This window comes from Canis lupus, chromosome 16 (genome assembly GCF_048164855.1).
Source record: "Canis lupus baileyi chromosome 16, mCanLup2.hap1, whole genome shotgun sequence".
Lineage (NCBI taxonomy): Eukaryota > Metazoa > Chordata > Mammalia > Carnivora > Canidae > Canis > Canis lupus.
This window is the reverse complement of record NC_132853.1, coordinates 316,926-342,304: the sequence shown is the minus strand read 5'-3', so window position 1 is coordinate 342,304 and position 25,379 is coordinate 316,926. Positions and strand designations below refer to the sequence as shown.

The following is a 25,379-nucleotide window of genomic DNA, read 5'->3' as shown; positions in this document are numbered from 1 at the left end:
AGCTGGCGGTCAAGTGAACAGATTTGCAGTCACCCTGATTATAGGCTCTCCGCTCATGCTAACCATTTCGCCACAACGAACAAACCCACAGGTAAGTGAAACAATAATTAGGAGCAGAGAAACAGCCTAAATAGGAAGAACCTGGAAAGGGTTTCTGTAGCGGATAAAACATGAGGCCAGGTGGGGAGACTTCCTAGCTATGGGACATCTGCTAAATCTGTCCAAAGGACGGACTCTTGCAATATACAAACAAACAAGCTGTCAAATCCCACTATCCTCTTCTTTTTTTTTTTTTTTTAATTTATGATAGTCACAGAGAGAGAGAGAGGCAGAGACACAGGCAGAGGGAGAAGCAGGCTCCATGCACCGGGAGCCCGACGTGGGATTCGATCCCGGGTCTCCAGGATCGCGCCCTGGGCCAAAGGCAGGCGCCAAACCGCTGCGCCACCCAGGGATCCCCCACTGTCCTCTTCTAACCGGTATTACTGTCATAAAGAAGTGAGCTTCATGACTGGGATGCCATGGATGGCTGGGATGCTACACCTTCACTGTACTCCCATGTCCTACAGACACGCATGAGGGTGTGCCCACCCTACCCATGGGTGGAAACAGCGAAAGAAGAGAAAATGGGAGGAAATCAACACAGTATGTGATATAAACAAGCTGTCAACAGAGAGGAGAGTCAGTGTCAAAGCCGACGGTCCCCTGGAAATTGTTCCTGGATAACCTACAGGAACCTTAAAACTCAACATATCCCAAACTGGCATGGCTGGGACACCTAAACTACTCTCTTAGAGACCCTCATCTCAGCAACTGGTACCATGACACCCAGATGCTCTCGGTAGAAATCTGGGGGTTATTATGCTTCCTCCTCCTTCACTCACTGAATGTAATGGACCTATTTATCCCTACTTTTCCTGCCCTGAACTGGGTCTTCACTGTGTTTCCAGGCACCTCCAATCCTACCTTCCCTGAGAGTGCTCACCAAGAAAACAGGACTCCTTACGGGGGTCACAGGTCCTATGTGTGCGGGCCTTGGTGACCTCGCTTCCGCCAGGCCCAACTTTGCATTCTACCCTCAATACACGCTACACCAGGGGGGACTCCCCACACTCCCTCCAGGCCTGTGCCACACTGTACGGGCTGCCTGAGGCACCCTCCTTCCTGGCTCACCCTGCGGCTGATCAGCCCTTCCTCCGATGAAGAAGGCAGCACACAGGTCTGCCTGCTGTGTGTGTAGGGCGACCAGAACTGGCCCAGGCAGGAAAAGGCTGCCCTACCTGCTGATGATGCCCTTCATCTGGATGTCCTTATCCTCCTGCTGCCGCCGCAGCCGCTCCTCACCCTCTTCCAGCCGTGCCTGGTACTCCAGTACCAGCTTCTGCGTCGTCTCCTCCTGGCACTTGAACAGGGTCTCATACTCCTCCAGCTTCTTGGTAGAGATTCGCAACTTGTCCTGTAGTACTGCCAGGTCCTGCCAGGAGGGTGGCGTGCCATAAGCACAGCACCCATGACAGAGAGCACAGCCTCGTGAGCCAGAGCAAGAGCACAGGGCGGGACCCAAAGCCTGTCCCCGTTCAGGGCTCTCTCCCTTCCAACCTCCCACCTCTGTGGCCTGACCTTACAGCTATGAGGGAACGAAGACTCAAACCCAGGTCTCAAGAAGTAAGGGCTTAACTAGGACATAGATTTTTTTTTTTTTAAATAATAAACAAATGTTAAAAAACACTGCTGGATGATACTAAGATCTGACAGCGACCTGAGAGATATGGGCTCTACAGAAGGAGAAACTGAGGCCCAGAAGACAAGGTGACCCAGTCCCATGGAGTGACTGACCAGTGGGGTGAGATCCTAGCCTCCCAGCCTCTATCTGACCCTAAAGCAAGGGTGGTAGCTGGGGAAGGGACAGGGAGAGAAAGGTTAAAGGCAAGATAGAATCAACACTAGAATTAAGCAGTTGGGGGCCGTGTACCACGACAATAGGGGATTTTGCGAAGGCAGGAAGAGCCTCCCCTTGTGCCTCAGGCAATGGAGGCCTAATTCACATCAGCAAAGGAGGCTGCAAGTCCAGAGACAGGTGAGAGGTCCAGACCCAAGCTAAGCTCCTAAAGCAAAACTGGACCCGTAGGAGAGCCTGGCTCTGGGAGAGATGATCCTGGCCCATCCCAAGTCTCGCTCGGCTGGCCAGAGACGGGGACGATCCTCCCTGACAGAGGCAGTACCAGGTCTCCAGGGAGATCGAGATAACAGGATTTGCCTGTGAGAGTTAATAGCAGAGAGGATGAGAGAAGCAGCTCATTCATCCAAGGAACAGCAAGGAAAGAGGGCACTCTGGCTGCAGCCTGAGCCCCGCAGTCATTCGAGCGAGCGGTCCTTGTGGTTCATGAATAGGACTCTGGGCCTCCAAGAGGTGCAGAGCCCAGTGCCCCCGCTCACACAGGGAGCCTGAGCTAAGGCTGGCCCTCCTTGCTGTGCAACCAAACTCTGGCCCTTGGAGCACTGTGCCCCATGTCCCCTCATCCCCTCCACGAAATTATGGTGAAAGCAGGTGGATGCAGCAGACTAAGGGAATGGCAGAGGGTGGCGGAATGCAGCATGGACATGAACCTCGCCCCAGGCCAGGAGGAGGGAGAGCTGCCACCCCAACCTCCACACCCTTGCCTGAGAGGCTGCTAAAGGGTTTCCAGGGCTGAGGCGAGGGCATCTGGGTGGAAGGAGTGGCTGCCATTCTGAGGTGGCCTGGCACTGGGTCCTGCAGCTACCTGGGCTTTGGCCTGTAGGAGGACATGAGAACCAGCCATGGATCCGGGGCAGCTTTGGGAAGACAATTTGGGAAGACAGAAGCCCCCCGACTGCCCCACTAAATGTGAAATGTGCGTGGGGGTGGAATGTGGATATTTTAGAACCATCTTTCCCCTAGGAGTAAGAGACAGGAAGTGGGTGAGAGCCAGGTTCTGGACAGGCACAAAGCCAGAGTGGGGGGCCTGGTTGGGGGCGGCCCTCCCAGCTGTCTTGGGAACCCACACCTCTCTGCCTCCTCAGGCACGAAGCTCCCCGTGACGGTCTCCATATGCCTCTTCGGCACTCCCAGTCCTCAAGCCCCAGACTCTCAGAAGCTTAGTGGCCAGGGCACTCAGGGAAGGGGCCTCCCCCAGAGGTTTGAGGACCAGGTCCCAAGAGTCTGGATTTAGTACCAGGTGAGTCCCATGTGCAGCCTGTAGAAGAATCCTCAGCACTAGGCTAAATCCCTCTTGCTTCTTTTCTTCCAGTCCACTGGCTGCTGTCTTCATGGGGGACAGGGGTTGACAGGGGACTGGCCATACCCAGGGAACAAGCAGCACCCCTCAGTTGGGGCTCCAAGGGAGAGAATGTTGCCAGTGAAACAGGAACAGGCAGCCCCGCCCTGCCCCAAACTGCCAGGGTCTGGCTTTACCTTTTCTGCTTGGCTGAGCTCCTCCTTACTCCTTAGCCTATCCCTGTGGGGGGGGTCTGGGCCCAGGCCCTCGTCTTCTAACAACTGCGCGTTCATGGTCAAGAGCCAAGCAGCCGTGCGGTCCAGGGCATTGGGGCTCACGGGTGAAGGGCCCTACAATGAAACACAGCTGTGAGGGGCTGGAGGGAGGCAGGGCAGTGGCACCAGGTGAGTCACCTGGGACAAGTAGCTCAGAGACATGGCAAGGGTAGGGGACTTCCAGCTGGCCAGGCGGCTACTGATAGAGTCCCCAACCCAGGAACTCCCACCCCCGGATGGCAGCCTGGGCGGAGTCCAGAGCCCAGGTGGCCTGAGTGCCCCCCCCTCTGCCAACCCGATGAGAGCAAGTGAGCTCAGCCAGGCAGGCGGGCATTCAACCCAGAGCACATCCGTCCCATATACTGTGTGCGGGCCCAGGGTGACATGAAAGACCTGGAGGCCAGCTCAGAGCACGAAGGCAGGGGTGCTGAGGGTCTGGGCAACTCCTACCCTGGGTGGGGCCTTAAGAGGCCTGGAACGAGACCGATGGACCCCTCCCTCTTTGCTCATGTCCCCAGCTGCCCTTGGGGAAGTGGCAGAGAGACCCCGAAGCCACACTGTCCCTGGTTCAAAGGGTTCACACAGGGGCCAGTGGGCTCCGGGGAAGAGGGGAGGTGGTGTGTGTGGCAAGTTGGTGGGATAGGGCCGAGTGTGGCATCATTCAGCATGGGATGGCAGCTGAGTACAGGTGAAATGACTAGGAGGAGCAGCACAACATGGGTGGGGTGTGACAGCCTGTCCGCCTGTGAGCGCAGCCTGCCCTCAGAAAACAGCACTGACCTGCTTGTGCACCACGCGAGGTTTCAGCTCTGGGCTGTCACCCTTGGACGAGGATGACGGCTGCCGAAGCCGGGCTCCAGGGCCGGCCCAATCAGGCGAGGCGGATGCCAGGGTTCCACTGGAGGGCCGTGGGTACTGCAGTGTGCTGAGCAGGGTGGGTGGCGTCCGGCCGCGGGGCGCAGGAGGCGGGGGCGGGGGCGGGGGCGGGGGCTGGTCAATCCTTCGCTGGGGGCCAGCACTGTTCTGCCGAGGCACCGTGGGCTGCCCGCCCTTCTCAGTCAGTGACATCTGCCGCCGGGCCAGATCCCCGGGTCGCCGGGAGAGCTCCTCGGCGGCACTGCTGAAACTTCCCAGCTTGGCAGCTGCCGTCAACTCCTCACTGTTGCTGTGGGAGCTCAAGGAGCTGTGGCCCTCAGAGCCAGAGTCGCCAAGGCCACGGGGCGAAAGTGGCAGGCCAGCCGCCATCTGGTACACAGGGTTCTGGAAGGAGAGTGGCGCCAACAGCTGGGGCCGGCCAGGGGCGCCCTCGGAGGTGCCCGGCGTGGTCGGTGTCTGGCCTGCCCGCCGTACTGTCGCCAGCCCCGCCAGGCTTGCTGGGGCTGTCCGGGCTGGCCACCCGGCCGCTAGCTGAGATGCTGGCGTCTGCCCATCAGTAGTGAGGGCATCGGGGCCTGCCGGGGAGCCTGCCTCCCCATCCAGTGTGCGGGCATCTTGGAGGTCCACCATAGACAGGCTCTTGCCACCATTGGCCATCTGAAGATCAGGTTCGTTGGCTTCTGAGTAACTCGAGCTGCGGGCAGGTGAGGGCTGGACCCCGGAGGACCTTGTGACAAAAAACAAGTCCTTGTTTTCGGGGGTTGGAGACGGTAACCGGGTGAAATCTATCAGACTGCAGGGAGACAAGCACACACAGGGAAAGAAGGGGGAAGAGAAGAACTGTGAATGCGGCTAAGGCGGGTCCAGACCGAGAGCCCTGCCAACCTGCCAGGGCCTGGCAGCCTGAGCCAGGGCTGTGAGGGGAGGGGGAAAGGGGGCAGGGAGAGGAGGTGCGTGGGTTGCAGAAGTGGGCGAAGCTTGGGACCAGCGGCCTGGCTGCAGTACCAAACCACAGCCCCGGCAGCGCCCCCACTCCCCGCCCCCCACCCCCCAGAAGCCACCACAGGGGCTGAGGGGCCGGAGAGCTGCTGCTGTACAGCACCTCTCTTCCAGGGGCTGTCGCTGCTAGTTCCAGGCCAGGCTGCCTGGCGTGCTCACTCCCACCTCAGCTGCACCTTGGGACACCGGGTGCTGAAGCCCGGAGTGTTCCGGAAAATCCCCCTTAGCTAAACCCAAACCCGCAGTGCAGTGGCTCTCTACTATCCAAGGGTCCTGCACTAAGGACCCTGACTTCAAAGCCACAGGGGCTCCCGCTGCCTCTTCCCTCTTGTTCCTCAGCAGACTGACAACCAGAGTGGGGACCTGGTGAAGCCCCGCCCCCCGCCCCAAGCCCAGCCTCCTGTCGCCACCTCTGTCTGACTGGCAGGCGGGGGCTGCTATTCCTGGTAAAAACAAGGAATCAGAGAAGGATCCAAGACGTGACTCAGGCAGGGAGGGTCTGCACCTGCAGAGGCAGGCCTACCCTCCCCCAGCCTCCCAGCCTCTCCGCGGCCCCTCCCTGGAAGCTGGCTCCTTAGAAAGCACAATGTGGTAGGTCAGGTGGGCTTTGGAGGGAAGGTTGTGGGGCGTGGGGGTCAACAGGGTTCTGAGCCGGTAGGGATCCAACAGCGGGGAGCTGGAGATGGCCTAGCCTGGGACAGAGAGGAAGCACCAAGGCCCAGCTGATGGGCCTTTGTAGGCACCTGGGACTGGATACCAGCAGAAGTAACCAGAGAAAGCCAGACCAGACACGGGTTTTGGCTGTCCTCCTGCACACCCAGGGCGGGTCTGCTGGGAACCCACGTGCCTGGCTACCTCTTAACCAAGGTGTGTCTTTCACCTCAACTGCTCTGCTTCATGGGGCAGGTGGTATGAATGCCCTCCCGGCCCCCGCCACCGCCCAGACTCCGAGGGAGCTGGGAAATGCATCTAGGCCTCTGCATCTCTGGCCGCGTGCTGGGCTCCAGTCCCACGTACCACACACCCTAGGTTCTTGATCTCAGTGCCCTCGCCCGCACACAAGCCTGCTGTCGCTGCTGCCTCACAAGCCCCAGCCGGCCCCTGGGAGGGAGGGAGGGAGTCTATGAGTGAGGCATAAATGGTTCACTATAAACACCAAGTCTTTCAAAGGTATATCTTCATTTTGACATTAAAATTTGAGACCATTCTGCCTCCTTGTCCACTACATGCTTTATTTACAGGGCACTAGGGCTTGGGGCTGAGGGCTCAGACTATAGGATGGGCCTCAACACCTCTCCTAGCTTCTCGAGCTCCCAGCCTCAAAGCCTTGCAGTCACCTGGGCTCCTGCTGAAAACACACACGTTGTGGTGCCACTTCTGCAGGTTCTGATCAGACCCAGGAAAGACCACAGAGTATTTTAATCACACACCTGGGTAATCTAGAAATATTTGGGATCGGTAATGGCTCTGCAACAGAGCATATTTCTCCAAATCTCTCCCCAAGGCTTTGTGCTAGTTCCTCTATGTTGAATGCCTTTTCCACCAATAAAAATGTTACTTTTCCTAAGTAACCCAATATGGTACCACTTCTCCAAGAAGCCTTCCCTGATTTTTCCCAAATGGAGGCTCCCTGCCTACAGCCTGCCCAACATTTCAGGTCTCATCCAGCTTACTTTATAAACACCTGTGTAGACATCCTCCTCCCCAACTGAGACTGCAGACACTTGCACCTGGTCTGCATGTGTACCCCATAACCCCCAGTATGCCCAGCAGCTCTTACCCAGAGAGATCGTTCTCAATCACCATCTTCTGCAGCCCAGCCGAGATGCTGCTACTGCCAGAGCCAGGAGTGGAGGCCAAGTCGTTGGTCCCTGTGAGCTGCCCACTGCCTGGGGTGTTCAATGCTGTGTGGACGTCCCTCAGGATTCGAGGCAGGGGCCCCAGTTTGGACACAATGCCCTGTAAATACACAGCAAGAGTCAGGTGTGATCTGTGGGCAGCCACTTGGGGAGGCCAAGTGCCCTGCAGCTGCTGTGGTTCAAAATTGCCAAGGAGCAACTTGGGAAGGCAGGCAGGCCCTGCCCTCCCCAACCTGTGAGATCCAGCAGGTATGGAAAGTGGCTGAAAAGGACAGGAATCTGCAAATGCGTATTTTCTCCAAGCTTCTCAGCTATTTGGTGGGGGAGGGGCACAAAAGGCCCAAAGGAAGAAATGGTGACCTAGCCCAAGCCTTCAACCTGTGTTTGTCCTATCTCTGTGCCCAGAGAGAGGAGCCCAGGTGGAACCTCAGAATTTGCCACAGTGACACCTCCCTATCTGAGAGGTTTCTGGAATGGTCCTCTGCTTATGCACTGGCTTCCATGACTTTGTGCAAAAAGAATGTGGAAACTCACGCAGTCAACACAGCACAGGCTTGAGGGGCAAACAGCTGGATTTGAAATCCTTGCTGCACCACCGTCAGCTGTGGCGGCACCTGCCACCTTCCCTTTGCCTGCTCCTACAGATGTGGAGGCTGGAGGTCGGCACAGGGACTCAGTAGGCAGTGGCTGGTGCTGGCAGCGGTGGAGGAAGAGAGAGCCTTGGCCTCACTGTCATGGCCATCACCCTCCAGCGCCTCTCACAGCCAAAGGGCAGCGGACATCCGCAAGCAGAAGTGACAGCAACAGAGAAACACTGGGCCGGACTCGAGTGTCCAGCAGCAGTGCAGGGGCCTGTGTGCGGCCATCGGAAGGGTCACAGCAGCGGTGCAGTACGTGCTGATGTGAGAGGGCGACAACAGGGTGAGTGAGAGATGCACGCTGTGGTGCCCCCAAGAGTTTTCACTCTAACACAAGTGAAAAGGGAAAAGAATGCAGTGCCTGCGTGCGTACTTAACACACGTACAGAGATATCAGGAAAGCTGCACACCGGAGAGCCCTGAGTGGTCACCTCTGGGAAATGGGACAAGAGCAGGGACACCTTCCAACCTTGTTTAGGCAGTAACTACTTTTGTAAGGCAGCCTCTTAAAGCCTGGGAAGCACCACATATTCTAGAGGTGGAGTCTGGCAGGACTGGCCCTTGCTGCCAAGAACCCGTTCACTGTGTGGGCTGGGGCTATGGGGGCGACAGTGGAACCCCATGCCACGGAGGGCGCATGCTGGGTGGCTGCAGCAGAGTAAGATTTTCAACGGATGGTCAAGGGCACTTCCGGAAAGGTCCCCTTTGTGCCTGATACGTGCAGCATCTTCAGAATCTACATTTTTCACCTCAGTGGCCTTAAAACCTAGAATGAGGACATTTTTGGAGGAGCAGCTACAGATGATCGCATTTCTCACAGGTAGAGAACATGCCCTCATGCCCAAATCTGTCCTCTTGATGCGGAATTTGCAGAGGCATAGCTAAAGCCCCATTGTGCAGAGTGGGCCGCCATAGCAGGAGCTGGCGAGTGAATGCGACGCTCACCACCAAGGAAATGGGCCCCAGAGATCGCCCAGTGCATGCTGACAGGGCCTGGGTTGGAACCTCAGGCTCCAGCACTTGGGTGGGCAAACTCTTTACCCCCCACCCCAACAGTCTGTCTGGAGGAACATCCCCCAGCTCTGTGGCATCCTCTAGCCCAGCCCCTGACCTCCCGCAGCCCATGGGGCCAGGCACCTGCTCTAGCTGGCTGACAGCCTCCCAGAGCAGTGAGTGCAGACTAGATAGCTCTCGGCCCAGATCGATGTAGCCCTCGAAGCCGGCTGTGTTGGAGATGGTCTCGGGGTTGGAGATCTCCAACAGGAAGCGTTGCATGTTGGTCCACTCGTGCTCCAGGAACTGGTTCATGAACGACATGTACTCCTCCTTGCTGCCAAACCTGGATGGAGGGCAGACTGGGTAAGTGCCCTGGGCCCCATCCAGGAGCCCCCTTCTCTGAGGCACCCTGCCTCCTTAGCTCCCACCCTTCTTCGCCCACTGTGGCTGCCTCCCTTACAACTCTCTCTCCGAGCTGACCGGTCTGTTCTGACTCAGGGCCCTCTGGTCTGCTGGTTAAGCCCAGAGACCCCTTTTCTGGGCCTTTCCTCATAAGACCTCCCTCCTCTTTCCCTGCCAGTCAATCTCCTTCCTTTTTCCCTCCAAGTTTCAATGGCTTAGTGCACACCTGACTTTCAATGCATGCTAGGTAGGTCTCTCTGCTGAGCTTTCAGATGTGTACACCCATGGGCACTTCCCCTGTATTTGGCCTGGCCAAGTCTGGCATCAGCTCTGTCACCCCAAAACCCATGCCCGCCTCCACCAGGCTTCCTATCCTAAGTGAGGATACCACCGTCCCCAACAGAGCTGAGCCAAAAGCCTGGTGGTGTCCAGCTTCTCCCTCTCTAGCTGCTAAGACCTGCTGACTCTATCTTCCAGTCACCCCTGACCTTGTGGCCACTGCTCCTGCGTCGCCACCCCTTGCCCCCCAACACTTCCACCTCCGTTTCTTTTGTGGGAGGGAACCACGGCTACCCTCTCTCTCATCCTGTCTCTCAGCTTCCCCCTGTGCTCCCTCCAACCCTCATGCCCCAGGCTTGCAGGCTGACAGGTTCAGGACGCAGAACAGATGAGGGCTAGCCTCCCTCTTGCCTCAAGCCTGCTAGTGGCTCCCACTCCCCTGCCTGCACTTCCAGGCCCTGCTGACCACTTATGTCTCACCTCCCACTCCTGGCCTGGCACGTGATGAACCAGGAAGGCCAGGGTGCCTCATCCTGCCAGCACCCGGCCCTCCCAGGGTCTGCCCCGCCTCTGCTCCTGCTTGCCTCCTCCTGACCTGCAGCAGGGGGTACATCTCCTAGGCCAACCAGCCTGGGGCCTCCTGAGAGGCCTGCGTGTCTCTCTCTCACTGCTCTGCTGCTTATTCCACATCTCTCTCCATGTGGAAGTAGGGGGCCGGAGCTGGGGCCAGCTATGACTCAGGGAGGCCTGCTGTGGGGCTCCATCTACTACACTGTGAACAAGCCCTTCCGTTTCCATCCACTCACTCCAAGGTACAGCAGAGAACACTGAAGTGCTTTATGAGCAAAGACATCTTTCACGGCATCAAACAAGGGCAGTCTGAAACAAGCTGAGAGCTCAATCACACGGGACGGGTTAAAGAAACATGGGTCATTCTCCCTCGAAGGTGTATTAGTCTTTCATTGCAAAATGAGGCTTATGAATTTTAAGTACACGGGATAATCCTTATGATAAAACGTTAATTCAAAACAGCAGAAGGAAAAAATACCTCCTCTTCTCACCTTTGAAAATTAAGGAAACGTATCCAAATGCCATGTACTTTTTGTAGGGGGAGGATGAGGTGTGGAGATTTTATTTTGCAAAACGGGGAAGGGAAGAACTGAGGATAACAGGAACAGAAGCGGGAACCACTGTGCAGCCCAACTCTAGGGCACAAGGACCCATGGCCATCCCAGAGGCTCCAGATGCTGCCGGAACTCTGCCCACGGGGGGGCCCAACACTCACTTGGCGAAGTTGGCCAGGTTCTGGGTGACCTTGGCGATGAGGGTGAGGGTGCGGGCGGTGCGGTCATCGGGGTACTCCTGCAGCAGGTTGAAGAGCGAGGGCGACATGATGGCTGGGCAGAGGAAGCGCAGAAACAGGGAGGCACTGATGAGCCGCTCGCTGATGTCCGGCCGCCCGCGGCTGCTGCACTCCTGTCGCCATGAGGCAAACACTTCTTTCAGCTCCCGCGGGAAGACACTGCAGGGACAGAGGTGGGAGGCGGTCATTGGGCCAGGGTTTGGGGCAGAGGGTTCAGAGCCTGGACACAGCCTGTGAGCCAGGTCGCGGGGGAGCCACCCAGCACGGTGGGGGCAAAGGGAGTGCCTGGTGGAAGGAGCAGAGCCACGGGAGCTCCAGGCTGGACTGGGGGCTCTCCACAAAGGGGGGCTGGCAGGGGATAGGCACAGGCCCAGAGAGGCTAGAGCACACAGGAGCCAGGTCTCCGTCCCAACCAGAGCCGATGGCAACAGCGAGCTTGCCACAGGGCCTCACCCTTTGCCTCAAACACCAGGCAGGAGGCTCTTCCCGGGCAGGGAAAGGACAACACAACCGGAACAGACTAGTGCTCCCTGGATGCCATCACTGGCTGCTGAGACTCACTCCTTTTGCTTGAATGTCCAGGACCCGGACACCAGAATGATCAAGATGGGGATAAGATGAGAACACAGCTCTCTACTTTCTAGGCAGGGAGGGAAATGGGAGGCAGTGAGCTCCCCAGTGGGGCCCAGTGAGGGTGGGCAGGGTTCCAGGCACCCAGCTGGGCGCTCTCTCTGCTGGGCATCTGCAGCCTGCCACAGTCAGGGCCCCCTGACCAATCTTTAAGTGGTTTTCCTATCTTTTCACCCTGAAAGACACACCTCCCACCCTTGGGCATGCCGGGCCCCAGCACTCTGTGGACATTACACTGTCTCTGTTACTAGCTCAGGGTACTCTGAGCAAGTGCCTGGCCTCCCCTGAACTTCAGTTCCCTCACTCTTCCGTTGAGAACAGGGTCTGCCCTGCCAAGTTCACGGGACCATCTCAAGGCCACAGGAAGCCTTGATCAACTCGAAAGGCTTTTGCCTGGCAAGCTCAGCACCTGCCCAGTGGGCTCCGTGCAGTGCATGTGCCTGAACTAATAGGAGTGTGCTGGAGAGATGGGGGGAAGGGAAGGGGCTCCAGCCCAGGCCCTCAAAGTACCTTACACAAGACCAGGCCGGGGGCAGCTGCTGAGCAACATCTGTTGGCGGCCCTGTCCAGAACGGAAAGGTGCCTCTGGGCCTCTGACAAATACCAGAAAGAGGAAATGGAAAATTGTCCACGGATATGTTTCTCTGCGTCCCACACCCAGTCTGCTCTGGGAACAGGAGGAAGAGGGTGAATGCACAGCCCAGCCCAAAGGTGGGAAGTACATTCCCCAAGAGTTCAGGGCTATGCCTCCACCCCCAGGCCCAGGGGTCATCTGGCCCAGCCCAAGGGGCCAAACTGGCCCTAGGGGGATTACCTTGTGTGGCCCAGGGGCAGAGGGAGCCGGCAGGAGGACAGTCACTCTAGTGGCTCTGGCTGTTCCCTCCACTCCCTTCCCAAGGCTGTCACTCACCTCGCAGCCTAACTCTGCCTGTCTTTCAGGAGCAGCAAACCATTCCCGGGCCCTCCTAGGTCCAACCCCGAGCTAGTGGATTCATCTGCCTCCAGTGTGCTCCAGGTACACGTGAGAAACAGATCTGGACACAGGCATAGCCCCACTCTGATGGGATTAGGGCTGTGGCAGAGGTTGGGAAAGAGGTGCCTGGGAGGGGTGGGTGAGACCACCATGTCTGATACTGTGAAGGGGGGCCACAGAGGGGAGGCAGGTTTAAGACCTTAGAGCAGGGAGGGAGGGAGTGTGTGGAGGTGAAAGTATGGGGTGAGGGAGGCCTTGCCAAAGAAAGGAGTAAGATACGGAGGAGGAGGCAGGGTGGCACCCCTGTGGACGGCTGAGAGGTCTCGCTTGCAGCCATTCCCCTGCCCCAGTGGGGGACACCTGAACAGGGCCCTGCTGCCCTGCTCCCTGGTGCTGCAGCTCCGGCACCTACCACAGTGCCTGGCACATAGACAGGGTCTGCTAAGACACTGACAGGTACACTGCCCTGTCCAGATTCTCAACACCATGTCCTGCATATATTCCAGGATACTCCTTTGCATCTGAGAGCCCACAAAGGACCAGGACGGAGGCCAGGCAGAGGGGGGTTCCAAAATCCCAGAGCCACCACGTGGCAGCTATGTGAGGCTGCAGCTGTGTCAGCAGTGCCCTTGCTAAACCTCCCCTCTGGGGACGCCTGAGTGAGTGGCTCAGCCTTTGGCCCAGGGTGTGATCCTGGAGTCCCGGGTTCAAGTCCCACATCGGGCTCCTTGCATGGAGCCTGCTTCTCTCTCTGCCTGTGTCTCTGCCTCTCTCTCTGTGTGTCTCTCTCTCATGACTAAATAAATAAAAATCTTAAAAAAAAAAAAAAAAAAAACCTCCCCTCTGTAGTTTACAAGTTGGGGGCGATGGAGCCGAAGGGCCTCGCCCAACACCCCCCGGGTGCCCTGGCACAGGAGGGGCAGGGCCTGGGGAAGGGGCCCAGTACTGACCAGTAGGAGTTGATGATCTTGCAGAAGGCCAGCTCGCAGCACATCTTGAGGTTGCCCTGGTGCTCAGGGAGGTCGGCGGCAGAGCATTTGCTTGGGTCGACTTCACAGTTCTCATCTGACTCATATAGTGCTTTGATGAACTCACCTGGGGTCAGGAGGGCAGGGAGAAGAAGTAAGGACTGGTCGCCCCGGCCCCACTCTGCCCACCTGCTAGCCTGCACCTGCCCTACCTAGTGCATCCTGCAGGTACTTCTGGCCCACCAGCTTGAGGTACTCTTCAATGGCCTTTGTAGCCAGCGTGTTCTCCCGGAAGATAAGGTGCTCATTATCCCCGCAGCGGTCTACCTCTGACATCATTAGGTCCGTCAGGAAGTCCTGGGAAGGCAGGAGGTGAGAAGAGCAGACATAGGCAGGACCCTAGGATCCCAGACCCGCTCTGCAGCCGGAAGTGTTCACTTCTTGAGGCTGCTCTGCTGCCGTGCTGCTGGTGCCCACCTTTGGGGGCTGCTGGGAGGTGAGCAAGAGCAGCCTGTGGAGGGCAGACACCTAGAGATGGTGACACAATGGGGGAGGCAGTCCCGGGCAAGAGCATGCCACCTGGAGCCATTACCCAACCGTGCCGTGGTCAGATCCACCGCACCAGGCCTGGCCAGGGGACCAGGGCAGAACCTCTTTCTCATCGCCAGCAGCACTGGAGAGGACACAGGCCACCCTCCCTCCATCATACAAGCAGCTGCCAATATCTACCCACCCATCACTCTGCTGGGGTCTCCCACATGAGACAGACTTGTTCTGCGCAGCCCCACAGGGGGAAGCTGTCCAGATGCCCCCTGGAAGGCAGTGGGCTGGGACTCAGATGACGAGAACACAGTCCTCAGCTTGGGTGGTAAGGTGGTAAGGACCCTCACTGCTGTGGGTCCCAGACTTCTGGAAGGCAGCTGTGAAGCTAATGAGTCTATGGGTCCCCTACCAGCATCACCGGAGGACCCTGGGAGGAGCCCGAGCCCACGCCCTCCCTCCTGACTGCAAAGATGTGGTTCAGTGAACCTGCCTCCCTCGGAGCCCCTGCCTCCTCATTCCCTCAGCCATGCCTGTGACTTGAGGGAGGGGAAGACAGAATCAGAGACCCAAGGGAAGGTGACTGAGGTGGCAAGGTACCCAGCAGGGGCCAGGGTCTCTGGTGCTCTGGAAATGCCTCACTCCACTATGCACAACTTTGGGTCCTTAGAGATCCTAAGTGGCCCTTGAGATACAGAACTGAGTTCTGGGAGCAGGAGACCTGCCAATGGAGGAACAGTAGGAGCCACAGGGAGAAAGGGAAGTGGCCGTTGCCTCTGGGTACAACACATAGCCTGAGGACCTCTTCCTGCCCTATAGATAACCCGGAGAGCCCCCTTCTCTGACACACAGAAGCAGAGGCAAGTCTTGCATCGGGCCTTGTAACTCCACTGGGCTCCTGCTCACATTCACAGGTCTTCCGCAACTCCTGGGTTGGGTGCTAGGCCTAGGCTGGGATTAGGAGGAGCTCTTGAGAGCTAAATCCCAACACGGGAAACAGGTACAGAACAGAGAAGTGACCTGACCTAGTCCACACACAGCTCCCTGGGCCAGATCTGGAGTGGGAACGGCAGGGAGAAGCCTTTGGAATCCGAGAACAGGAACTCTGCAGCCACGGCCCAGGAGAGTGCAGGAAGGCACTCACACAACCTTTACCTTGGGACTAAAGGGCCCTTATCAGACACTCTGCCTCTCACCAAGAATGCTCCATGAGTTCCCAATTGTTCAGAGAGGGGGATCTGATATGCACATCACCCCAGCTTCTTGGGCCTATTAATTCCCCAGGCCCACCTGGGGCAGCTGGAGCCTGGCTTCCAACTCCATCTACGGCGAGCACCATGAGCCCTAAGATCAAATTCACTGCAGATGGTAGTTGGCTTTCCAGGGCAGCCCTCGGGGGCTGGGTAGTGAAAAAACAGACACAGCAGCAGCAGCAGCAGAGGCCTCCCTCACTCCCTCCGGGGGCCAGGGTCTCCCTCAGTTCACTCAGTTTCCCAGTATCCCCTCTGTTCTGACCAGGAGATCAGGGACAGGGTAGCCAGAGTCCATCCATCCTAGTCAAGTCTGAAGGCTGTGGCAGGAGGACGAAACAGTGCAGTCTCCCCACATGGAGACCATGCTGAGGAAGTCCCTCTCCTGGAGGTACCCCGTGAGTCAAATAGGTAGCGGTGGCCTGAAGGGGGCCACAGACTTCTGGAAATAGGGAAGAGAACAGGGGTCCCTGACAGGAGTTAAGCACCTAGACCCCCAACCTGAGTCTCTCCCCGACCCAGACTACGAGGGCTCAAGACCCTGACACATGGTGGTCCCTCACCTCCATCACAGGCCACTTGGCTCTCAAACTACACCATGTCCAAAGGGCAGAGGCCCAGCTCCTTTTTTTTTTTTTAAGATTTTATTTATTTATTCTTGAGAGAGAGAGAGAGAGAGAGAGGCAGAGACACAGGCAGAGGGAGAAGCAGGCTCCATGACGTGGGACTCCTTTGACGTGGGACTCCCTTGATCACGCCCTGAAGGTAAATGCTTAACCGCTGAGCTACCCAGGCATTCCCTCCACCCCCTCCCCTGCCCCCGGCTTTTTTTTTCTTAAAGGCAGATAAGAGATTCGTATTTTATCCTCCTATGACAGGCCAGCAGCACCCAAGGCCTTCTGCAATGTCCAGTCCTGCTCCACTGCAACCATTTCAGGTAGCTCCTCACCAATGGAGGGGGCAGGGTAAGAGAGGGAATCCAACAGAATCATGCTCCACCATGTTGGGCAGGTACATAGCAGGGAACCTTCCTGAAGGAGCCTACTTGTCCCCAGAACCAGGTGAGAGGGGCTGAAGTGTGGCCTGGAAGATGAAACAGAGGTGGGGCCCTCCAAGCCTACAGGAGGGCCTGCTGGATGGCTCTGGAACAATTCCCATCCTGTGGGCTGTGGGACAGCTGTCGCCACAGCTGGCTGACTGCTGACTGGCACGGATACTGTATGTACCGTGAGTCTGTGTGTCTGACGTGGGAGGGGTGAGGTTGGGGGCTAGGATAGGCGGTCACCTGTCAGGGATGTCACGTGAATCCTGGTCCCCAGGTGCAGCAGGGAGGCTCCTCAAACCCACTCTTTGACTAGAAGCCACAACCCCATCCATCGGCTCTATGTGTGTGTTGATGATCAGCTCCAACCATAAAGGAGGGACACGAAGAGCCCCCCACTGTGTGACACCAACTCTTGAGTTTGGGGAGCCCACCTGGCTGTGATGGGCGTCTCTGTGAGAGCTGACATCTGTGACTCAGACCTGGGGACCAGCAGGGGGGGCTTCGCATGGGCCACACAACACCTGTGCCCACATACACACCTTCACCTTGCCCGTGCTTTGCAGAATGTGCACTAGGGCCGATGCCATCTCCTCCTTGGTCTTGGCACTGAGGATGGGCTCGAGGGCGGCACACAGCCCCAGGTAGTGGTTGGTGATGTGCTCAGCGAATTCCTTGTACATCTCCATGGGCAGAATGGTGATGGTCTGGTAGCGTGCCTTGATGCGGATCATGGGTCCGGGACCCTTGGTGCCCTTGGGGTTGGGTGTCACCACAGGGTACCACTTCTCCACAAACTGCCGCCCGGCTACGGAGGCGGCTGGCAGGCTCACCAGGCCCAGGTAGCTGTTGCGCTCCTTCTTCTTCTTCTTGTCAGTCTCCCGGTACAGGTGCACGGTGACGGTGCGCAGGGGTGGCAGGTTGTGGAACTCAAAGTGCTCGCCCCAGAAGACATTGTCGGTCTTGAGCTTGCCTGTGGTGCGGGCATAGAGCACGTCGTCCAGGCACAGTTCACACAGGTACTTCTTCTTGGCCGGCAGGTCCTTGGCCTCAATCACCCACAGCTTTAGGATGTGTTCCACACGCCGGCTGTTGTCCTGCACATGCACAAGGGGGGCCGTGGTCACCGTGGGGGCTGGGGAGAACTCTCAGGCCCAGGACAGGCCCAACCCCAACACGGCAGTGGGATGAGGCAGAAACAGCTCTGGAGTCTGGCAGACAAGGGGCTGGGTCTCTGCTCTGCTTTGTACTAGCTTACTGACCCTAAGCATGTGACTTAACCTAAGCCTCAGGTCCCTTCTCTATGGAACAGGAATGAAACAGAGCAATAGATCAAGAAAGAGGCTGGCACAATGCCTGGCACGTAGCAGGTGACTGTGCCATTTAGCAGCTCTCTGTAGTTTGCTGGTCTGTAAAATCACTTAGAAGGTGACCACAGTTAAGACCCCTTCTTTAGTGAGGTCACAGTGACCAGGACTCATCCCGGGCCCTGAAGACAGTCATGGAGGCAGCCATGGAAGTAGCCAATTACAGTAGGGGATCTGTGACCCTGATGGCAGAAGCCTGTGGGCCCAGCAGCCTAGGTCAGTGGTGCCCCTCTGAAGGAGGCAAGGGTCCAAGCTGGAACTGGATGCATAAGGAATCAGCCCAGGGACGGGGGGGGACATGAACTCCAGGCAGCAGGGCACACCAGCACCCAAGTCCCTAATGGCCCCACACCTCTGGCCCAGCCTCGTCAGTGCGCGGCTTCAAGGATGGAGACCTACAACCCGAGTCACCTTGGCCCACTGGAGCTCCTCCTACACCGCCCAGTGCCACGGCCCACTTGGGGGCAGCCCCCACCCCCCATCGTAGCCCACACCACAGGTCCCCACCTCTGTCCCTCTTGTCAAAGTCTGAATCTGCTGTGGGTCCAGCCTTGGTCCTCCCTGTCTCGGTGACGGGGGTCGCAGGCTTACCTTGTTGGGGTGTACTGCTCGCCGAAGGTTCTCCATCCACTTATCCCGCTCAGCTGCCGATCGGCAGGAGAAGCACTTGCTTCCTGACGACGTTGTCACCTGCAAGGGACAGGCAGGACAGTGTCAGAGAGGTGGGGACCTCAGCCACCAGGTCTGTGACGCAGCCACAGGAAGGGGCAGAACAAGGCTCACAATGACTAACTACATCTGCAGGTGCTGCCCTGCGACCCGAGGTCCCAGAGCAAATCACCAACAGCAGGACAGCGCAGACCCGCACCAGTCGGTGGCCGTTCCAAGCTCCCCACCCCCTGCCTCTGCGCCCCCGTCCACAGGAAGGTATCTTTCTTCTTCCAATCTCACTCCCAGAGATGGGAGGAGAGAAGGTGTGGGGCTCCCTGTCCAGGTCAGAGGGCAATGCCTACCCCAAACCTCCCTCCACAGTAAAACCACAGGCAGAGGAGACAACCATGGGTAAGCACCAAGGACTGCTTCAGTCCCCAGCTGACATCTTCTGATAGTTATTTTTTGCCAAATAACAGTGACAACAGTGATGGGCACAGAAACTTAACATTTTTCGGGGGGAGGGGGGTACCACACTGGAGAAATGAGAATTGGGTTACCTACATGTGCTGGGCCCTGGGGTCCTCCTGCCTGGAAGCCTTACCCTCCCCCATCTGACTGTTGCTCATCCTTAGGTCTCCTCCAAGGAGGGAGCCTGACCCACACAACTCCTGCTCTGCTCCTGCCATCCCCAGCATCACGCCAAGGGCTCTATAGGGGGAAAGTGGACTCCTTATCCAACCGTTCAAAGGCTTGCGCAAGCCACAGCACCCCCTTCTGTGGACAAGCAGACAAGCACCATCTTCAGCCAGTCCCAGGCTAAGTCAGAGCCTGGCTGGACCAGGAGTCTTAAACCAGAAACGGCACCAGTGGGCATGGGGTGTGGGGCAGGTGCCAGGCCCCACTCCATTCCTTCCCCAGGGCCAGGGGTGCCTGGAGGTTATCCCCGAGTAGCTGATTTTCATTACCAGGCTCATTCCTCTATTAGAGAGCTCCCCTAATCATGCAAGAGTGCTGAGAGCAGGAAGCTTCCCAGAAACAGAGGTGGGAAGAAAATACGAATAATTGGAGAAGCAATTAAGAACTCCCAGGAACACCTGCAACATTAGCTGCCATGGTCCTGGTTTGGCCTCAGGCTTGCTGTGTGGCTGCTAACAACTTCTTGTCCACTCTGGGCCTCGGCTTCCCCATCTATCGTGAGAGTCTGGGCAGGTAACCGCCCTGCACAGGTTGCATAGCGGTCCCTCTGCTCTCAAACCACAGGTCACAGACAGCGCAAGAAAGTTTCTGGCTCTCATTATGCAGAAGGGAAGTCAGGCCCCAAAAAGGGAGTGCTCTCCACTACCCCACACTGAATATAAGGGGTTTCTAAGGAGGAGCGAGCAGGCTCTGGGGCTTAAGCAATTCTATCCAGGCTTTCAGTCTTCACCCATGGGGACCTTGTGCCCCCAGGCAGGGATGACAGTGCTGGCCTGTCTGCAAGGAACCCACAGAGCAGGAACAAAGCCCCCCATCTCCCAGCTCCACCTGGTCTCTTAGGAGCCAAAAGCTAGGAGTAGATTCCAGCCTTTCCCCCAAAGAACCTGGCCCCTGCTGAACCTGGCCACAGAGCACTCCAGAACAGTGTCTGGATGCAACCTGGCCTTGCCAGGACATGACACCAGTACCCCACCCCACCCCTGCTGTGGGACCCACCTCGAAGCAGTAGTCCTGGCCCAGGATGCTGCTGTGCACAGGCTTGATGACCACCTCCTCCTCCATGCTGAGGTCCAGCGCTTCTACCGCGCTGCTGGGGCTGAGCAGGGACTCGTGGGAGCGAGACTCCTTCAGCCTGGGCATCAGATGGGACCTGGGGATGGGGGGTTCTTGTGTCAGACCCAGACTGCCGCTCCCTTCCCCTTCCCCTTCTCCAGGAGGCCTGCCCAGACCTCCCAGGTGGAGACAATCACTCCTCCCAAGAAAGGGGCATTCCAGTGCTGGAGTTAGAGACCCACCAGGCCCTCTTCTTCACTGAGGGACTCTGAGCAAGCGGCTCAGCCTCTAAGGGAGCAAATGGCTGAGAATCAGGCCTCTGCTTAGGAGCTGAACATCAGTACCGAGTTCGGGGAAGGGTCCTGGCCTTGGAAACCCATAGGAACCAAGCAACCTTTCCCACCTCTTCTCCTTGGCCCTCGTCTCCCTCCCAGACCAAGTAGTCACCCACTTGTTAAGAATGTCACTGTCCACAGAGCCCTTTCTCATACAGCATCCCACTCCATGCACCAGCCCAGCTCAGGGCAGGACAGCCAAAGGGACTTCTGCTGCTCCCCCTTACAGATGAGGACCTGAGGCTCAACTGGGAAAGGATGTAGCAGTCCTTGCATGGTACCCAAGATGCCTAAACTCAGACAGGGTCCAAGATGCTGGAGGCTGGGGGCCTAGTCACGGTCAGTTGGCCCGATGCAGGCACAAAGAACAAAGGTAGTTGGCCACCTGGTGCTCAAATGGAGCCCACACCTGGCTTTCAACCCGGGTCCACTGCTCACTTACTGTGTGGCCTTGCGCAAGTCACTTCCCCCTCTCTGAGCCCTAGTTTCCTCAGCATATCATACGGAAAACACCTCATATGGCACCTGCACCAGTGCTGGGCAGAGTCCTTCTCAGAGAGGTGAATGTCCTTTCCAGAGCCAGTGGCACCCAGTAGTGCCCCACTGATGCCCCTCCCACAGCTGGGACCTGAGGCATGGAGGACTCCTCTGGCACAGAAGCTGGGCAGGCCCTGCCCCTACTCATGTCCATGGCCCAAACCCCTGGCACTGGCACAGGACCCACCCTGGGCTTAGCCCACCTAGACCTCCTTCCCCCAATACCCTTGCCTTTCAGTTCCCGGCCTCCAATGGCCCAAGGCTCAAGCCATCATTCTCTTCCTGTCTCAGCAAAGACCCCAGCTCAGGCAGGAGGTTCTGGCAGGGCACAACCCTTTAGCCCACATTTCCATGACCACTGGAGGTAAGGGGGAACTGAGGCTCACTATATGGGGGCTTAGGAATCCAGAGATGAGCCAATAGGCCTGCCCAGCCAGCCTCGCAAGCTGTGATAGGCCACCCTCCACACCCCAGACTCTACATGTCCATGCAAGCGTCTTCTCTAACATGGAGTTAGAGTTAGTGCCATGCCAGGCACTCCATGGGAGTCAGCTGAAACTGGGATCCCAACCCTTGGGAACCCCATAGCCTGATGAAGAGATCCAGTCAGCCTCCCCGCAACTGTTCCCTCAATGCCCAGCAGGAAGCTAGCATAGGTAAGGCTCAGATCACTCGGGCTTAACTGATGCGTTCAGGCAGGCCTCCTTGAGAGCTCCAGGGGAATGCACAGACCAGAGGGAGGCTGTGAGGCAGGCTGAGGTCAAGTCCACTGGCACATACAGTGACACTGCCTCTGCTCCTCCAGCACCCTCTCTCCAGGAGGCAGCTGTCACAAGTACACACCATGGCCTGCCACATCACTCAGTTCTGGGTGCTAATAGGCACCTTCCCTTGACAAGCTCTCCAGGCCCTGCTCCAACGGCCCATTCTCCGCCCCCATCACAGCACTGACCTAGGCTGTGGCTGGGCCTGTAGGCCCCTCAGCTCCAATATGCCACCCTGGGCCGCCCACACCATGGGGCAAACTCCAGGCCTCCCTCCCAGAATGGGGCTTCATATGTCAGTTCAAGAGATCCCCTGCCCCAGCTGCTGGGAAGAGTCACTCCGCCTAGCAAGGGCTAGAACCCACAGCCCCTTATACTTGCTGTCCAAGACTGAAAACCCAGCTGGTAGGCCAGGATCAGACTGCTTTCTAGGCCAGCCTGGAAACCCCTGTCAGGTAAGGATGCTGGGAGGGCAGAGTGGGGACCCAGGAAGTACAAAGGGAGGAGCCCCAGCCTCCTGCCTGAGGCGTCTGAATGAGGTAGCTGGGGAGAGGAGAGGGAGTCATGGTTCAGTAGACTGGTACTACCCAGGGAGAGCCAGGGGGGGCTCTGGTTTTACAGCCTGGGAGCCCAGCAGGTCCAGCAGACCCCAAGGCAGCCACAGCCTAGAGCCTAGATAGAGCCTAGAGCCTGCAGCTGCAAAACCCTCCCCCCTTCCTTCCTCACCATCCTGCTCCATAGACATGCCCCAGCTGGCCCAGGAATCCCTGGGAAGGTTCCCAGCTGAAGAGACAGCTATGGGGAAACTCACAGTTAAGGCAACCTGGCTGCAGCTGGGCAGCTGTGGCCCTCTCAAACTCCCCTGGGCTTCTCCAGGCTGGGGGACCTGGAGCAGAGGCTGTACCCTCATGCACCTAAACTCACTGGGAGAAGGAGTGGGGGGCAGGCGGCACCTGGGCCAGCCATTAGCTACTCCAAGGTCTGCCAGGCTGTTTCTGCACAATAGATGGCCAAGCCAGGCAGCCTGGGCTCCCAGATTCACACACAGACATATGTCCTTCCTGCTCAACTTGGAGACTACTTGTTCCTCTCCTTCCCAAAAGGCTCCTGGCAGGAGAGAAAGGGACACATGAGGCTCAGGGGGAGCTACTCTGCTGTGACACTGCCAGGGCAAAACCTTCCGCAGAGGTGAGTGTGCCCCTGGTGGTGGCTCCTAAGATGACTGAGGCTGGGGAAGGAAAAATGGTCACTTGGTCACTTCCTGAACCCAGCAGGATCAGCAAATGGCCTGAGAACCACCTCCTCCAGGAAGCCAGCCCTGTCCCAGGCCTGCAGGACCCCCTAATGCTCCACACCAACCCGCCGCATCAACCCTTCACCCAGCCCTGCCTATGCCCCAGGACAGCATCTGAGGCCAGCATCTTGCTCATCTACAGGCTGGGCAAAAAGCCCAACAAGACAGGGAAGGAGGGTGGAGGTCACCACAGACTGCCCAGGCTCCAAGGGGACAGTGAGTAAGCTCAGTCTCCCTACCTAGGAAGTGCAGTAAAAGGTGACCAGGTGCCAGATGCTGCCTTGCTCCCACTCCCAGGTGTCCTGCCCATAGGCACCTGCCTCCATTTAGTGCAGGGCACCCACCTGCTCACTTTCACATCTCTTTTACCAGGACTATTCATTTACCCGTTTTACAGAAAGTGAAGGGGCTCAGGGAGCAGCAGTTACAGGATCTGCCCAAGGCCCTGCTGTAACGGGATTGATCTGGGAGCCCTGCCCATGGCTGCCTTGTGTGGTGTGGGTGGCTGGGGCTTGATGCCACTGTACACAGGGTCTCTGTGTCCCCCAGTGCCTGCATCAGGTCCGTTCCTTCCTGCCATTCCATGGCAACCCAACACTGCCACTGCATGGCCCCCTCCAGTGCCCAGCCATCTGATGACGGCTTACCTCGATGACCTCCTTGGTCCCTGGAGACCACAGCCACCACACCAAAGGGCCTCTACACTGCTGCGGCCCAGGTCCGAGCTCATCTTCCAAGCACCCTGGCAGGGACACCAGAGGACTACACTGGGCTCAGAGACGCTGGCTAGTACAGATCTCCATCGGGCCTGTGGGCTCCATGCATCTGGCCCTCCTCACCGGGGCAGAGGGGGCACCCCTGCACCAGGCCCACAGGAAATGTCACAGGTATCCCTTTGCTGAATCCTCACAAGGCCAAGAGGCAGATACGGAGCTCACTTCCACTTCACCGGGAGAAAACAAACCTGCTCCAAGTGGGCAGGCACTGGGGCTCACATTCCTCCTAGCCCTCCTCCAGACCTCAACCCCAGGGAGCGGGGGAACTCCCTTATCTGAAAAAGGAGGATCTTGTTTCAAGCAAAAATCAACAGTTAACGAGCATTTACTGAAAAAGTGCTATCAAGAGGATCTTCAGAGAGGCATTTCTCAGGCCTTGGAGCCCAGAAGAGGGGTTTTTGGTCAGGAATACACGGGATCCAGTATCAGCCCTGCTGGCTGGGGTCCATCTGCCTGCTCCACTTCACCCTGGGCTGCTCTTCCCCAGGGGTCACAACTCCCTCAGGCAGGCCTCCCGGCATATGCCGTCCCCTCATCCTCTCCAACCTCCAGCACTCAGCATCAGCACACCCTCCTCCACGAAGCCTTCCCAGATTCCCAGGAGACAGCAACCTTGCCAGCAGTCCCAGCAACCTGATAGTCATGAGGCTATGCTGGGAAGGTCTATCACAGACCATCTTCCTCCCTGGCTGGGGGCTCCTAGTGGACAGGGCTGGGTCTGGCTCAGAACCAAAATTCAGGGCCCCCAAGCACCTAGACCAAAGCCCCAGTATCCCAACAGCCAAGGTCAGCTAAGCTCTGGAAAGGAGGAGCTCAGCTGGGATGAGGGCGATCCTCCTGGAGCCCTCAACCCAAGTGATTGGGAAAAGGGACAAAGGTGACCCAAGCATTGGTCATCATGGCAGCTGCCTGCTCAAGGTCAGGTGCCAAGAGCAGCATTCCAGTGCTCACCCAGAAATCTCTAAGAAATGTCCCTGCTTTGGCCTTGTCCAGTTATGGGCTTTGTCCACGTCTCCCAAGGCCAGGAGGCTCCTTGTACCCTCCAAGGCTGCACCTCCCACCACTGCTGCATTCCTCTGAGACGTCCCTGAGTCCTAGACACAGCAGATTCTCTAGACCCTCAAGAGACCACAGACACTAGAAGCCCTGCGTCTCCTCCCCAACTGAGGCCGTTCGCTCAGGCCTTTTACCTCCATGGCATGGAATCCTCATACTTCCTGGGAAGGGGATGGTACCATGGTTCCCAGGTCAGAGACGGGAGTGCCAAGGCCATAGGGTAGGGAGACCTGCACTGGACTCCCCTGCTCTGGAGAGCTGTCTTGGCCACGGCCTGGGGGGCAGTGCAGGGCCTCTTCACCAGCCTTCTCCATCTGGACCACAGCAACACCACCCTACTGGATGGGCCTCTCTACCCAACATGGCGTCACTCCCACCCCTCTGCTGTTCCCTCACGGCCTAAAGAGAATCAAGTCATTGTGCCTCAGCCTGGTGTCCAAACCCTCACTGAAATGCCCTCTTTTCTACCACCTCACACCACACCCTGACAACTGACCTAGACTCTCCTCCCCACTTGGTCC

General features: G+C 57.7%; 1 protein-coding gene across 13 annotated transcripts in view; it reads right to left on the bottom strand.

Annotated features, from left to right (window-relative positions):
• The window catches only part of DAB2IP (DAB2 interacting protein), a 189,364-nt gene that overhangs the window by 7,649 nt on the left and 156,336 nt on the right, over window positions 1–25,379 (bottom strand). For 11 of the 13 annotated variants that reach the window (XM_072777770.1, XM_072777771.1, XM_072777769.1 and 8 more), the window contains 11 exons: window positions 20,040–20,193; window positions 18,285–18,383; window positions 16,869–17,423; window positions 13,707–13,851; window positions 13,477–13,621; window positions 10,846–11,082; window positions 9,021–9,222; window positions 7,167–7,345; window positions 4,292–5,180; window positions 3,434–3,586; window positions 1,281–1,474 (listed from right to left, as the gene is read on the bottom strand). In XM_072777770.1, coding sequence (XP_072633871.1) covers window positions 1,281–1,474; window positions 3,434–3,586; window positions 4,292–5,180; window positions 7,167–7,345; window positions 9,021–9,222; window positions 10,846–11,082; window positions 13,477–13,621; window positions 13,707–13,851; window positions 16,869–17,423; window positions 18,285–18,383; window positions 20,040–20,193 — 2,952 coding nt within the window. The remainder of the gene's footprint in view (window positions 1–1,280; window positions 1,475–3,433; window positions 3,587–4,291; window positions 5,181–7,166; window positions 7,346–9,020; window positions 9,223–10,845; window positions 11,083–13,476; window positions 13,622–13,706; window positions 13,852–16,868; window positions 17,424–18,284; window positions 18,384–20,039; window positions 20,194–25,379) is intronic. The other 2 variants (XM_072777765.1, XM_072777767.1) reach the window with 2 other exon arrangements.